Here is a 16,481-nt window from a genome sequence, read left to right on the forward strand (position 1 = left end):
AGCTGCTCTCTGATTCGTCGTTTTTGCTCGTAGCAATCAGAGCACAGCTTTTATTTTCTACACTTGTGGGAAAATGGAAGCTGCGCTCCGATTTGTCTTTTTTTTTTGCTCATAGCAACCAATCGGAGAGCAGTTTTTATTTTCTAAGCTTCTGTGGAAAAATGAAAGCTGCTCTCTGATTTGTCTGTTTTTGCTCATAACAACCAATCAGAGCACAGCTTTTATTTTCTACATTTCTGTGGAAAAATGAAAGCTGCTCTCTGATTCGTCTTATTTGCTCGTAGCACCCAATCAGAGCACAGCTTTTATTTTCTACGTTGGTGGAAAAATGGAAGCTGCGCTCTGATTTGTCTTTTATTTTTGTTCATAGCAGCCAATCGGAGAGCAGCTTTTATTTTCTACGCTTCTGTGGAAAAATGAAAGCTGCTCTCTGATTTGTCTTTTTTTGCTCATAACAACCAATCCGCAGCTTTTATTTTCTACCCCCTCTGAGCAAAAACGAAAGCTGAATTCTGATTTGTCATTGTTTGCACATAGCGACCAATTGGAGACCAGCTTTTATTTTCTGCGCTTTTGTGGAAAAATCAAAACTGCTCTCTGATTTGTCCCTTGTTTGCTGGATGTTTTCTACGCTCCGATGGAAAAATGAAAGTCGCGCTCTGATTCGTCTTTGTTTGCAAATCAAACAAATCAGATCACAGCTTTTATTTTCTACACTTCTGTGGAAAAATGAAAGCCGCAGTCTGATTTGTCTTTTTTACCTCATAGTAACCAATCGGAGGGCAGCTTTACGTTTCTACGCTTCTGTGGAAAAATGAAAGCTCAAGTGTCATTCGTATTTTTTGCCTATGACAACCAATCAGAACACAGCTTCCACTTTTTAAGTTTCTGTGGTAAAATTAAAGCTGAGCTCCATTTACTTTGTTGCCCATAGCAACTAATTTTAGGGTTAAGGCCCTCATAGACCTTAGATACCAGTTATCACGACAACCATCTCTCAAGCCACCCATGAACACTCATTTTGAGTGCATGCATTCGCAATGGAGAAATAAAATCACCGAAAACTGTACTTCATTGTCTCTCTCATTACCGTCTCACTCAACATTATCTGTCTGGAGACACTACGGAGGCCTCCATATACATTAGATTGTTGACTTCAACTATAAGTTACCGAGCTGAGTGATTGTCTGCAGCGGTGATGTATGTCATAATCGTGACGTCATTGCTGCAGCCAAAACACAGACTGGAGAGCAGGCGCTGGACCCGGTGAGGACACATACAATCTGCATCTGATTTTATTTGTTTACATAGTGCTGGCCATAGAGAAGGTAAACGTGAAAGAGGAAACCCCCTTTAAGGATCAGTCAATTTACCATTTTTAGCGCTTTCGTTTTTTCCTTCCCTTCTTCCAGGAGCCATAACTATTTTATTTTGTGGTCAAATTCCCAAATGAGGAAATACCTCAAATTAGAAATGTAGTATACTTCTCCTGATATAGCCATGTCTCTTAGATTAGATATCCATGATTATGACTATGAGCATCTCTTACCTCATGTGCAGGGCATTGCAGCTTGGATATCCATCTTTATGACCATCTCTTACCTCATGTGCAGGGCATTGCAGCTTAGGTATCCATGGTTACAAACATAAGCAACTAACTGTCACTATGAGTGGATGTAAGCATGGATACCCAAGCTGCAATGCCCTGTACATGAGATAAGAGATGGTCATAAAGATGGATATCCAAGCTGCAATGCCCTGCACATGAGATAAGAGATGGTCATAAAGATGGATATCCAAGCTGCAATGCCCTGCACATGAGGTAAGAGATGGTCATTAAGATGGATATCCAAGCTTCAATGCCCTGCACATGAGGTAAGAGATGGTCATTAAGATGGATATCCAAGCTGCAATGCCCTGCACATGAGGTAAGAGATGGTCATAAAGATGGATATCCAAGCTGCAATGCCCTGCACATGAGGTAAGAGATGGTCATTAAGATGGATATCCAAGCTGCAATGCCCTGCACATGAGGTAAGAGATGGTCATTAAGATGGATATCCAAGCTGCAATGCCCTGTACATGAGATAAGAGATGGTCATAAAGATGGATATCCAAGCTGCAATGCCCTGCACATGAGGTAAGAGATGGTCATTAAGATGGATATCCAAGCTGCAATGCCCTGCACATGAGATAAGAGATGGTCATAAAGATGGATATCCAAGCTGCAATGCCCTGCACATGAGGTAAGAGATGGTCATTAAGATGGATATCCAAGCTGCAATGCCCTGCACATGAGGTAAGAGATGGTCATTAAGATGGATATCCAAGCTGCAATGCCCTGCACATGAGGTAAGAGATGGTCATAAAGATGGATATCCAAGCTGCAATGCCCTGCACATGAGGTAGGAGACATGGCGATATCAGGAGAACTATACTACATTTCTAATTGGAGGTATTTGCGACTATCATTATTATTACACCTAATACATATTGGGATAGAATTTTGGAGATGGGAGAACCCTTTTAATTGAACCTGAGATCGTTCGATCACCTGTACATTGTCAAATTGACGATTTCTAACGTGGAGTCCGCTCATTACAAGCACGGGAAAGGGAAGGAAGGATTTTCCTCTCCCTACATATATGGGGTTAAAATTAGTAGAATTTGGAATAGACCTGTGGTCTATTTGGACCCATAGAGGCCCATTTGTGATGACTATTTCTTGTTTTCTGGCAGTGAAACATCACACTCACCCCTACAATTTGCCCTTTGTATAATACTTTTGCAGGAGCTGGTCATAGTTTTCTAAGATGCTTTCCAGGTCAAATCCCGGATCGAAGGAAGGCCTCTTCTCAAAAACTATAATGGAGAGCATTAAGGCGCAGTAGGCCGTGAGCCCCCATATCTTAAATCTCTTCTTGGTTTCTTCATCAACGTAGAAGTACTGATGGACCGTCTGTGATCCAAAGGGTGGAACATTTATCTTCAGTAGTGTACAGTCTTCTGTGCTAACAAAAAACTCTAGCGGAACAAGGAATAGATCCGACACTTCATCGGGATTCGGCGTCGGCTGGAATGTGTTGTCGACTATCCCGACGACTGGGGTCACCATAGAGTTGGGAGACTGGAAGACAATAAAACACTACAATGTGATATGGACTCAAAGCAACAAGTAGACAAGGCATTGTACAAAAAAAAGTCTCAAACAAGTCATCAAGACTGGTGTTTTACACATCAGTTCTAATACAGATTGCACCAGACGAGGAGGAGATTGAAACATTCATTAAGGGACTCATGAGTCAATGGGTTTGCCTCATCTTTCAGCTTCCGTACACCAGTATCATGGACTGGAGTGTAACTCTATCATTTTTTCCTCCTTTGTGTTAGAATATTTGAATCTGCTAAACCATGCTCCTTCCACCAAGGTTCCCCTACTTATATTTTAAACAACAGTTTTCTGGCACAACGTGTTTCATGACTTACCCCCTTTATTCCCAGAATAGAAGGAACAAGGAAGACGAGCAACCCAATGGCTTGGTACAATAACGAAAATGGTGGGAGAAGACACTGGTAGACCTATCTAGGCAGAGAAGACACTGGTGGACCTATCTAGGCAGAGAAGACACTGGTGGACCTATCTAGGCAGAGAAGACACTGGTGGACCTATCTAGGCAGAGAAGACACTGGTGGACCTATCTAGGCAGAGAAGACACTGGTGGACCTATCTAGGCAGAGAAGACACTGGTGGACCTATCTAGGCAGAGAAGACACTGGTGGACCTATCTAGGCAGAGAAGACACTGGTGGACCTATCTAGGCAGAGAAGACACTGGTGGACCTATCTAGGCAGAGAAGACACTGGTGGACCTATCTAGGCAGAGAAGACACTGGTGGACCTATCTAGGCAGAGAAGACACTGGTGGACCTATCTAGGCGGAGAAGACACTGGTAGACCTATCTAGGCAGAGAAGACACTGGTAGACCTCTCTAGGCAGAGAAGACACTGGTGGACCTATCTAGGCGGAGAAGACACTGGTAGACCTATCTAGGCAGAGAAGACACTGGTAGACCTATCTAGGCAGAGAAGACACTGGTGGACCTATCTAGGCAGAGAAGATCCTGGTGGATCTGTCTAGGCGGAGAAGACCCTGTTGGACTTATCTAAACTTTCACAAGATCGATCTTCCTACAGAGCGTTCATCCATCAAGTCGCCATGCCTCAAGATTGAGCTGAAAGCCGTTCGTAAAAAACAATACCCTGACTATTATTCATCTGGTCTCTCCTTTGAAGAGGAATAGCATAGTAGTAATTAAAGGGGTATTCCAGCCTAAACAAGTTATCACCTATCCACTGGATTATTATTGGATTTATGTAGAGCCTAATCATCAGAACACAGTGCTGGTGTTTCCGATTCTCCTCTGGATGCAACACTAAGGGGTACTTTGCATGTTGCGACATCGCTAGCATCGGCTAGCGATGTCCAGCGCGATAGTACCCGCCCCCATCGCACATGCGATATTGTGTGATAGCTGCCGTAGCGAACATTATCGCTACGGCAACTTCACACGCACATACCTGCTCGGCGACGTCGCGGTGACTGCCGAAATTCCCCTCCTTTAAGGGGGAGGTGCGTTCGGCGTCACTAAGCGGCCGGCCAATAGAAGCGGAGGGGCGGAGATGAGCGGGACATAACATCCCGCCCACCACCTTCTTTCCGCACTGCCGGTGGACGCAGGTAAGGAGATGTTTGTCGTTCCAGCAGCTTCGCACACAGCGATGTGTGACGCCGTTGGAGCGACAAACAACATCATACCTGCAGCAGGAGCGACATTATGAAAATGAACGACGTGACACAGATCAGCGATTTTTGACTGTTTCACGCTCGTTCATTATTGCTCCTAGGATTTACACATTGCGATGCCGCTACCGGCGCCGGATGTGCGTCACAACAACCGTGGCCACGATGATATTTCGGTAGCGATGTCGCAACGTGCAAAGTACCCCTTAGGTACGATGTTGTTTGTTGCTCCAGCGGCGTCACACATCGCTGTGTGTGAAGCCGCAGGAACGACAAACATCTCCTTACCTGCATCCCGACGGCAATGCGGAAGGAAGGTGGTGGGCGGGATGTTATGTTCCGCTCATCTTTGCCCCTCCGCTTCTATTGGCCGGCCGCTTAGTGACGTCGCGGTGACGCCGAACGCACCTGCCCCTTGAAGGAGGGATTGTTCGGCAATCACCGCGACGTCGCCAACCAGGTATGTGCGTGTGAAGCTGCCGTAGCGATAATGTTCCCTACGGCAGCTATCACACAATATCGTATGTGCGATGGGGGCGGGTGCTATCGCGCTGGACATCGCTAGCCGATGCTAGTGATGTCGCAACGTGCAAAGTGCCCCAAAGGCCAAACTGACGCAAATGTGTCTCCCCTAAACTTTTTATGAACCCCTTTTCTATATGTGATATGCATCACATGTTTGGTGCGGGTTTCAGGAGCTGAGCTCACTCCATACAGAGCAGATGCTGGCTGTATTATACAGCCAGCGCCTGCGTCTCACATCAGTTTTTTTCTTTTTCAAAAAACGTTCTGACTCTTTTATTCACTAGAATACACTACGCAACATGGAAATTACAACATCAAGAAGGAAAAGTTTTAGTATTCTGGAAAGCAGAGGATCCATAGATGTGCTTTTGATATGGAAATGGTGGAACGTTGCATCGGTCTTCCTCCTGGGATTTTGGTGTGCCGTGGCATAATGTATGGTAGCCAGACCCTCCAGAGTAAATGGTAAGGAAGGACACGTATACATTAGTCTAGTGCAGAGCCGGAGGGGACAGGGTATGACATACAGACAGAAAGAACAACAGAGCGATCATCACCCTTCAGACCTTGGTCTAGGCATTCTGCCTAGAGCGTTCACATAAGGCTTTGTATATGGGCAATCAATCACTGCACGTCTTTGCATTTCAATTCCTGAGAGCTATTTCTTTTGTTTTGCACCCTATGTGGTTTGGTGTATGTAGACATCAGATATTTCCATGTATATTATCAGATTTAATCCTTTACAGGAGCAGCATAGCTTCTTCATCAGGCTCATCGGCAGGGGTCTTGGATATCAAAGCCCCTCCTGATCAGATATTCATGTCCTAGAAGACTTATTCTTGCATATCACAAAATACAATTTCGATGTCTTTTGATTTATAGTTACCCGTGCAAAAGTAGGAGTTAACCGGCCAATGATTTCTACTTGCTCAGGACAAAGGCCGACCTCTTCATGGGCTTCTCGGAGAGCCGTCTGTATATCATCTTCTGAATGTTCCTGTCTTCCACCTGGAAAGCACACTTCTCCCGGCATGGTTTTTAGCTAAAAGGAAGACAGTAAACAAATATGTGAATAGCAATTTATTATTTGTTACTGCAAACATATCCTGTAGCCTTATATACTAAACAAATCATCATTTACCGACTTCTATGGATGTTTGAATTATTAGGCTAACAAATATACAGCTTAACTCTCTACATGTCCAGTTTGCATCTGTTCACACTTGTCTGTTACGATGATTCTCATAGTACTGAAACAGTTGTCAGTTTTGCTGCTAGCAGCTTTTCCAGCAGTTACTAGCTGACTGTTTCAGCTGCAGCTGTTTTGTAGCCATGCCCCTTCAGGTTAAATAGAGGTGTTTCCCAGCAATCCTTGCTGAAGATACAAATACTTTTGTATACTGGCCCCCTTAATGGAAGGAGCTTAGAAGGAATGTTCCAGAAGCCAGACTTTAACCTTTTTTGTTGCTGTTTTCCCTCTGTTTGTCTTACCTTTCCTTGTGTAATATTAGTGCAGATATGGAGCTAGCATCTCCCACCTGCCAATGCACTAGCCATGGCAACAATAGAATTTTCTCAGTTTCAGGTTCCTGCTTGGCGAATGTTGCGGAGACTGTATGGGCCTGGCTAGGAGTGTAGAGAATGCTGCAGGTGTTCTATCTACCCCTCTCACTAGAGCTCAGGCCCACATTTGTTACTATGTACCTGGTGTACCCCCTTTCTTGTTGTATTGTCTGCTGTATTTTTTGTTGTGCATCAGACGTCTGTTATCTGGACGCTTACGCTACGTGTAAGTGTGACAGCTGACCATAAATATTAGATTAACGTCAGTCGAACGTGGAGTTTTTGGCAGGAACGTCTGACTATTAAACATGTATGGGGGCCCATCAGATTTCCAAATCACAGAGTTTGGAGTGAGATAGTGATAGAGCAGATCGGTTTTGATATGCCCAATCCCTTTGTTCTCACATGACCTAAGTTGCCACCAGATGTGTCTGTCTTCCCCATAAGCATATTTTGCTGAGTGTGCACTTGACACATTTTTTTGTTTTTCATCAAAAAGGTTTTTGAGAACTTTTATAGATGGAAGACAACATGGGAGAGAAAGGGAAAGGTGAACAACAAACCGCAAAAAAGAAGAGATATAAAAAGGTCAACTAAGCTTATACATAAATGATGATCAAATAATATAAGTAAAAAAACAAAAAAACAATAACGTTCCAAAGATCAAAAAGTAAACAAAAAAAAAAAAAATTGTAATTTTTTGATCAATTTTTATTGAACACTTATCCAGGAAAATGCAAGAACTTGTTGAACGAGTCGTCCATCTAAAATATACGGACCATTAGAGTATCCTGCAGTAAGCTTGCAGATGATTACAATGAAATAAGGGTATGTGCACACTGAATCATTGTGCTGAGTTTTTGGAGCGGAAACTCAACGTTTTTTGAGGAGGATTTGGAGACTTTCCATTCAGTTTCTGCTAAAAAAAACAAAAAATGCACTGTGCAAATGCCTTATGGCTAGGTGGACATGGTGTCATTTAGATGTCGGCACGGCTGTCGAGTTTTCCCAGGTTCAGGAAATCTTTGGCGGTCGTTTCTTGGAGACAGTTGCACTCTGTAGAACTAAGATATGTGGAACAAGAAATAGGGTTATATAGACATGAATTACTGCTATGTAAAAACTGAGATACTTAGCACACAAAAATGGCCAGTTTTATGTGAGCCCAACAGAAAACGGCAAGGTGAACTACTCTAATGCCTCTCTTAGGGTTCCACATATGTTAACACTACAGAGTGCAGCTGTCTCCTTTTTGTTACTATGTTTCATGTTCAGTTTGCACCTGTTCACATTAGAAAGGTAGGATGTGCCATCAGTCTTTTTCTTAGATTACAGGGTAGTGCCTTCTGATTGAGCACTCCTGCTCTTCAGCCTCAGGCGATTTTAATTCTTCATTATCAGGTTCCTATCCGGCCATAAATTGTAGTTTTATTTTTAACCCAAAAGGGATGCATTAGAGTGGCCTGGGACCCAATAAAAAGAGATTGCCTTGCCGCTGGCTGTTGGGCTCCCATAGAATTGGCCATTTTTGTGCGCGAAGTATCTCAATTTTTACATGTTTTTCACAGCAGTAATGCATGTCTATATTCCCATATTCATTGTTCCACATATCTTAGCACTACAGAGTGCAGCTGTCTTCTTTTTGTTACTATGTTTCATACTTAGTCTGCACCTGTTCTTATTAGAAAGGTAGGATGTGCCATCAGGTTTTTTTCTTAGTTTCTTGGAGGCAGCTTTGCCATCGTTCTTGTGGTGGCTTAGCTGTATGTTGTTTTGATATTGTTGTGCACCATGTATGCTTTATGGGGCATTTCGGCAGTCAGATTACTGTACATATTGAGTGTATCGACACTTGTTTAAAAGATTTGAACCAATGCAAACTCTTATAGGGGACCAAAACAATTATTAACCCATTGCCAAAATATGACATTCTAGTTGGGACAGAGCGATTGCGGTCTCAGGGATCGCAACTCCGACTGGGTCCAAAGTTGCAGGGGGTCCGCCGACCCCTGCTCCTGCTTCAGCTGGATGTGCGTCTGAGGCTTCACATCCTGCTGAAATGCATCGCGGTGCAGAGACCCGTAGGGTCCTTGTAGTGCGATACAAGCTCCTGGCCAATCAGAAGCCGGCAGCATTCATGTGCATCTCAGTGACTGAGGGTGGCACATGTCAATGACGTCATGAATTGCAATAGCACCAAAACCGATGAAAGCTTCTGGCCACTGTGCACTGGCTACACAGGAGGATGCTGCATGATGTGCGAGCCAGGGACGGTGAGTACAATGTTGTTGTTTTTTTTGCATTGGACAGAACGGAGACATATTTACCAGGATGAGGACATATATACAAGGAGGGGGACAGTACATACTAGAAAGGGTTCAGTATATACCAGGAGGGGGACAGTGCACACCAGGAGGGGGACAATATATATGAGGAGGGGGAAAGTAGATACATGGAGGGGGACACTAAATACCAGGAGGGGCCTAGGATGGGGACATATATACCAGGATGAGGACATATATACAAGGAGAGGGACAGTACATACCAGGAAGGGGACAGTATACACCAGGAGGTGGACAGTATATATGAGGAGGGGGACAGTATATATGAGGAGGGGGACATTAAATACCAGGAAGGGATCAGGATGAGGCATATATACAGGATGAGGACATATATACAAGATGAGGGAGAGTACATACCAGAAAGGGGACAGTATACACCAGGAGGGGGACAATATATATGAGGAAAGGGAAAGTATATATGAGGTGGGGAAAAGTAGATACCAGGAGGGGGACACTAAATACCAGGACGGGCCCAGGATGGGGACATATATACCAGGATGGGGACATATATATCAGGATAGGGTTATATATATAAACCAGGATGTGGGTTAAAATGGGGAACATATATACTAGGATGGAGGACATATATAACAGGATGGGGGGACATATATGTCAGGAAGGAGCTCAGGATCGGGGACATAAGAACAGGATGATTTGGCCTCCTGTCATTTTCAAGGCCGATAAAACCCCTGTAATGAGACCTTATTGATTATAGACGATCAATATTCTGCTTCCCAATACAGTTTTGTGCTAGAACCAAATGACACTTCCCGTATCATCAGATTATATTGACGCAGGATCACTTGGGCACAGAATTACTGTATTCAGGTATATGGATATAGAAGCCATATTGGTTTATTTATTTATTTAGTTTCCACTTTTGGAAATGTGATGTCTAAATGAGACATAACAGCTGATAATTGTTCCGTTTTAGCGAGGAGCGTGTTATAATGGAGAATATAATGAAGTGTAAAGTCTGGGAATATACGCGGCACAGATCCGCCGGTGACTTACTTGCATTGATCTGACAGTCAGGAGGAGATGCGGCTTCCCTTGTCTAATTAACAAGGGGAGCAGGATCGAAGCTTTCGGGAGAGGAATGTGGGTGTACCGGCTGCCAACATCATATTTCTCGAGGAGGCTCTTGATCTTCTCCCTAAAACTTGTCATAAAACAGATAAAAATCAGCTTGGAAATTCACAGTGAAGACAAGGCAATTACTACTAGGCAGTGCACCGCTCTTACCGAACATGTCATCCCTCTCCACACTTTAATGAGATGTCTCCGCATGCGGATGAATGACTTCTCGGTACGGTGGAATATGCCATCACCAAACTACAAATGGTTAATATTCTGCGCTTAGTATGTATTTTTCCCCAAGATTAACGCTAGGTTTGCATAGTCCTTGGTCGACAGAGTCCTCTCCTGCCAAGAAAACTTTTTTTTTTTACTTTTCTAGTCGACTTATTTTTTTGCCAGAAAAGTTGTCGTTTTGACCAATACCAATGTGCCAAAAAAAAAAAAATGTACACGTTAATTTTATCCACCGGGCAATATAGGGATGAGGATACCAAATATACTGTAAGTAGTTGTTTATTTATTAAACATCTGGGATACATTTTATGATATCTTATCATGCACAAGATGTTAACAATATATTAATAAAAAATAAATAAGTATGTAAATATTGTATATATATATATATATATATATATATATATTGGGGAAAAAAGTATTTAGTCAGCCGCCAATTGTGCAAGTTCTCCCACTTATAAAGATGAGGTCGGCCTGTAACTGACATCACAGGTGACCACAACTATGAGAGATAAAATGAGAAAATAAATCCAGAAAATCACCGCGTCTGATTTGGCAACATTTTTTTTGCAAATTATGGTGGCAAATAAGTATTTAGTCACCAATAAAAACATGCAAGATTTCTGGCTCTCACAGACCTGTAACTTCTTCTTTAAGATGCTCCTCTGTCCTCCACTCATTACCAGTAGTAATGGCACCTGTTTAAACTTGTTATCAGTAGAAAAGACACCTGTCCACAACCTCAAACAGTCACACTCCAAACTCCACTATGGTGAAGACCAAAGAGCTGTCGAAGGACACCAGAAACAAAATTGTAGCCTGCACCAGGCTGGGAAGACAGAAGCTGCAATAGGCAAGCAGCTTGGTGTGATGAAATCAACTGTGGAGCAATAATAAGAAAATAGAAGACATACAAGAACACTGATAATTTCCTTCGATTTGGGGCTCTGCACAAGATCTCACCCCATGGGGTCAAAATAATCACAAGTACTGTGAGCAAAAATCCCAGAACCACACGGGGGACCTAGTGAATGACCTGCATAGAGCTGGGACCACCATAACAAAGGCTACCATCAATAACACACTACGCTGCCAGGGACTCAGATTCTGCAGTGCCAGTCGTGTTCCTCTGCTTAAGCCAGTACATGTCCGGGCAAAGTCCGGACGACGTCTGACTATGAGGATCTGATACATTTGGCCAGATAATCACACTATTATGTTGACTGCCTCTATTATTACGTTATTTTAATTCACTTTGTGCACATATTAGTGTAGTGTAGGGCTATCCAGGGTTACTCCAGGGTTTCCAGTCGGTAAATGGGGCCGCCACAACCCTATGGCGTCATACCCTCCATTGCTAGGTAGGGTGACTGGAGGGATAGCATAGGGACATTTTCATCCCCCTCCCCTCCCCCTGGTAATTTTTCATTGTCCCTACACTATTAGGGTGAGCGTTACGCTTTGGTAAATTATAGATTATTTATACTATACCTTTTAAATGTTATATTAAAGGTTATATTTTAAGGGAATTTTTTCTTTGGTCTAACACAGTATGCTGCCAGGGACTCAGATCCTGCAGTGCCAGACGTGTTCCTCTGCTTAAGCCAGTACATGTCCGGGCCCGTCTGAAGTTTGTTAGAGAGCATTTGGATTATCCAGAAGAGTATTGGGATTATGTCATATGGTCTGATGAAACCAAAGTAGAACTGTTTGGTAGAAACACATCTCGTCATGTTTGGAGGAGACAGGATGCCGAGTTGCATCCAAAGAACACCATACCTACTGTGAAACAAGGGGGTGGCAACATCATGCATTGGGGCTGTTTCTCTGCAAAAGGACCAGGACGACTGATCCGTGTACATGAAAGAATGAATGAGGCCATGTATTGTGAGAATTTGAGTGCAAACCTCCTTCCATCAGGAAGGGCATTGAAGATGAAACGTGGCGTGTCTGTCAGCATGATAATGATCCCAAGCACACCACCAGGGCAATGAAGGAGTGCCTTCATAACAACATATGAAGTTCTTGGAGTGGCCTAGCCAGTCTCCAGATCTCAACCCCATAGAAAACCTTTGGAGGGAGTTGAAAGTCTGTGTTGCCTAGCGACAGGCCCAAAACATTACTGCTCTAGAGGAGATCTGCATGGAGGAATGGGCCAACATACCACCAACAGTGTGTGCCAACCTTGTGGAGACTTACAGAAAACATTTGACCTCTGTCATTGCCAACAAAGGATAAATAACAAAATAATGAGATGAACTTTTGTTATTGACTAAATACTTATTTTCCACCCGAGCATGGAAGTGCTCGTTCATCACTAGTTACAAGTACTGAGCACCCGAGCATGGTAATGCCCGCTCATAACTAGTTACGAGTACTGAGCGCCCGAGCATGGTAGCGCCCGCTCATAACTAGTTACGAGTACTGAGCGCCCGAGCATGGTAGTGCCCGCTCATAACTAGTTACGAGTACTGAGCGCCCGAGCATGGTAGTGCCCGCTCATCACTAGTTACAAGGACTGAGCACCTGATCATGGTAGTGCCCGCTCATCACTAGTTACGGGTACTGAGCACCCGAGCATGGTAGTGCCCGCTCATCACTAGTTACGAGTACTGAGTGCCCGAGCATGGTAGTGCCCGGTCATCACTAGTTACCAGTACCAGAGCAAGGTAGTACTCGCTAATCACTAGTATTGATGCGTGCAAAATTGTCTGAACTAGTAAAACAAAAATATTTATCATGAACGCACCAAAACATAGCACAAGATAAAAAAAAGTTAAAAGCAAACAAAATGCAAAACAAGAAAAATGTCAGTGTCCTTAGAGGATTAAATAAAACCAAAGCCTTTTTTTACGTCACAATTGCGCTTCAAGATCTAACTGGTTGGGCACGTGGAGCGAGAAGGGGTTAAAAGTCACTTCCGAGCTTATCAAGAACTGACTATAAGCACAAGCCTCTATAGAATATGACAGATGGACCGAAACTCATTATTTACCAGCTTCTGAAATTTTAGAGAGGGTGCGAGAAAGCGGCTTAGTACAGCAGACAGTCAGCAGTGCTCCTTGTATAGGAGACCTACTTCCTGGGTCATGGAGGTAGAGCTCTGTCCCCCCCCTGGTTGATTGCTCTGTCCCCCCCCTGGTTGATTGCTCTGTCCTGCCCTGCACACTCTGCCCTTACCTCTGGTGATCAGCACTTGGCTCCTCTGCATTGTTGCTGCTGCTGGGGCTCATCCTCCCCATGTCTCCCATAGAGCCTGACATTACAGGGGCGTAACCAGGACCCTCAGCTGTCAGTGACATCAGTGTGCAGGAGGGAGGCGCTCACAGCTCATGTTACAGGAGGCTGCAAAAACCAATGCTACAGTCAGCTGACTGCGCTGGAGGATTACCACGTGATCCTCAACCCCTTGCAGTCTTCATTTTCTATAGCACTCGGCATGTAAAGCTTATTTACCTTTGATGTGAATGAAGCGATACAATGTTGCTTCATTTGTTTTGATACTTTTGCTCAGTTTGCGCTCGCGGCAGATGACGCTCGGCTCACGCTCGCGGCAGATGACGCTCGGCTCACGTTTGCGGCAGATGACGCTCGGCTCACGCTCACAGCAGATGACGCTCGGCTTGACGCTCGCAGCAGATGACACTCGGCTCACGCTCGCGGCAGATGACACTCGGCTCACGCTCGTAGCAGATGACACTCACGCTCGCAGCAGATGACACTCGGGCTCACGCTCGCAGCAGATGGCACTCGGGCTCACGCTCGCAGCAGATGGCACTCGGGCTCACGCTCGCAGCAGATGGCACTCGGGCTCACGCTCGCAGCAGATGGCACTCGGGCTCACGCTCGCAGCAGATGGCACTCGGGCTCACGCTCGCAGCAGATGGCACTCGGGCTCACGCTCGCAGCAGATGGCACTCGGGCTCACGCTCGCAGCAGATGGCACTCGGGCTCACGCTCGCAGCAGATGGCACTCGGGCTCACGCTCGCAGCAGATGGCACTCGGGCTCACGCTCGCAGCAGATGGCACTCGGGCTCACGCTCGCAGCAGATGGCACTCGGGCTCACGCTCGCAGCAGATGGCACTCGTGTTCACGCTCACAGCAGATGACACTCGGCTCATGCTCACAGCAGATGACACTCGGGCTCACGCTCACAGCAGATGACACTCGGGCTCACGCTCGCAGCAGATGGCACTCGGGCTTACGCTCGCAGCAGATGGCACTCGGGCTCACGCTCGCAGCAGATGGCACTCGGGCTCACGCTCGCAGCAGATGGCACTCGGGCTCACGCTCGCAGCAGATGGCACTCGGGCTCACGCTCGCAGCAGATGGCACTCGGGCTCACGCTCACAGCAGATGGCACTCGGCTCATGCACGCAGCAGAGTTTGATCTGATTGTCATTAACATATTGCATCTGATTCTCTCACATCCAATGCTCTACTCTAATGTGACCCCGGCCTTAAAATGGATCACGCAGTAATGCATTGCCAAAAAAAATTCTGAAGACCCAATTTGTCTATGGAGAACGGATCGGTTAATGGATTGTTATTTAGCCATCCATTTTTCTTTCATTTGTTTTTTGCTTACTGGATCAATTTCAAATGGAATATAAATAGGAACAGGAATCTGTTACTGGATCCATTTTCCATAGACACCAATGCTAAAAAAATGGATCCAGGTAAAATCAATTATTTAAAAATTGACTCTTTTGCCAACGGATTGCTGCTGGTTCTGTTGTAATGGATGATTACTGGATATGTGAACTTAGCCAAAGGGTACGTTCACATTGTGTTCTTCCCCACGTTCAGTGGTCCCGTTGGCGCTTACACCTGCAAAACAGGATTCTGACATACGCGCCAACGGGGCCGTTGACTATAATGGTGCTATTCTGGTCCAATTTTGCAAATTCAGCTCAGATAATGCAAGTTTATGAGTTTCTGTTAAAAATAAAACGTAAGCATCCGTTTTTTTAAACAAGTCCCATTTTTCTTTTTTCTTAGAAAAAAGACGTCTCAGAGGAGATCTCATTTATATGTATAAATACATGTGTGGTCAATATAAAGAACTAGCACATGACTTAATTCTTCCAAAGACAGTACTAAGGACCAGGGGGCACTCACTGCGAGTGGAAGAAAAGCGATTCCAACAGCTAAATAAGAAAGGGTTCTTTACAGTTAGAGCAGTCAGACTGTGGAATGCCGACCACAAGAGGTAGTAATGGCAGATAGTGTGACGCCCTGGCAAAACCAGGTAGTCACAAATAGGCCCCTGCATAACACCTTCCCCCACTAGGTGACACACAGCCAACCAGAAACCCTAGTCACCCCCCTTAGGGAAAGATAGACACACCAGTGGGCGTGACCAGGCGGTTGGGACACGCCCTCCCAGGGGTCCAGACAGCCCGGGGTGGGAAAAAACAGTAGTTAGTGAGAGAGTTCAGTTTGGAGAGGAGTGTGGACTGGAGCTAAGTGTAGCACCAGCAGGAAAGTTCAAGTTGAACGGTACCAGGGTTGGAGCCCTGGTGCCACTGGCTAGGAGGCAGACGGTGGTCTCCGTCAGCAGAGACGGGAAGACTGCTCGGCAGAACCGAGGTGGACCAGGCCAGTGCAGAGAAAAGGATAGAGACCACCAGCCAGGTGGGGGACCCGAATGCAACCGGCCACCATCACCTTGGTTTACCAGAGACTTGTGTGGCTTATTAACTGTGAGTACACAAACTCTCCCTGCGGTCGCTAACCCCTGCACAGAGTCACCGGGTGCCGGGGCCACCATCCCTACCCACGGAGGGGTTAACAACTAGCTGCACAACATCTCCCCCGGGTGCCCCACAACAGCAGCGGTGGTGTCCCACTGCACCACACACCATGGGTGGCGTCACGAACTTACTACGGCCCAGCCCGTACATCTACGTTCCCCCATTTATTCGGCGTGTC

The 16,481-nt window shown here is 45.2% G+C and overlaps 1 protein-coding gene across 2 annotated transcripts; it reads right to left on the reverse strand.

Moving 5' to 3' along the window:
- Window positions 1–1,645: 1,645 nt before the first annotated feature.
- On the reverse strand, window positions 1,646–13,900 carry NUDT7 (nudix hydrolase 7). Of its 2 annotated transcripts, none has more exons than XM_075325858.1 (4): window positions 13,726–13,900; window positions 10,246–10,387; window positions 6,213–6,368; window positions 1,646–3,127 (listed from the first exon to the last, which is right to left on the reverse strand). In XM_075325858.1, exons 1-4 carry the CDS (start codon window positions 13,845–13,847, stop codon window positions 2,759–2,761), a joined length of 789 nt encoding a protein of 262 aa, XP_075181973.1. In that variant the 5' UTR covers window positions 13,848–13,900; the 3' UTR covers window positions 1,646–2,758. The 2 variants fall into 2 exon arrangements, with proteins under 2 accessions (XP_075181973.1, XP_075181972.1); XM_075325857.1 differs by having other exon boundaries at window positions 10,246–10,393.
- Window positions 13,901–16,481: the final 2,581 nt, after the last annotated feature.

The sequence above is a fragment of the Anomaloglossus baeobatrachus genome, chromosome 10 (assembly GCF_048569485.1).
Source record: "Anomaloglossus baeobatrachus isolate aAnoBae1 chromosome 10, aAnoBae1.hap1, whole genome shotgun sequence".
NCBI lineage: Eukaryota > Metazoa > Chordata > Amphibia > Anura > Aromobatidae > Anomaloglossus > Anomaloglossus baeobatrachus.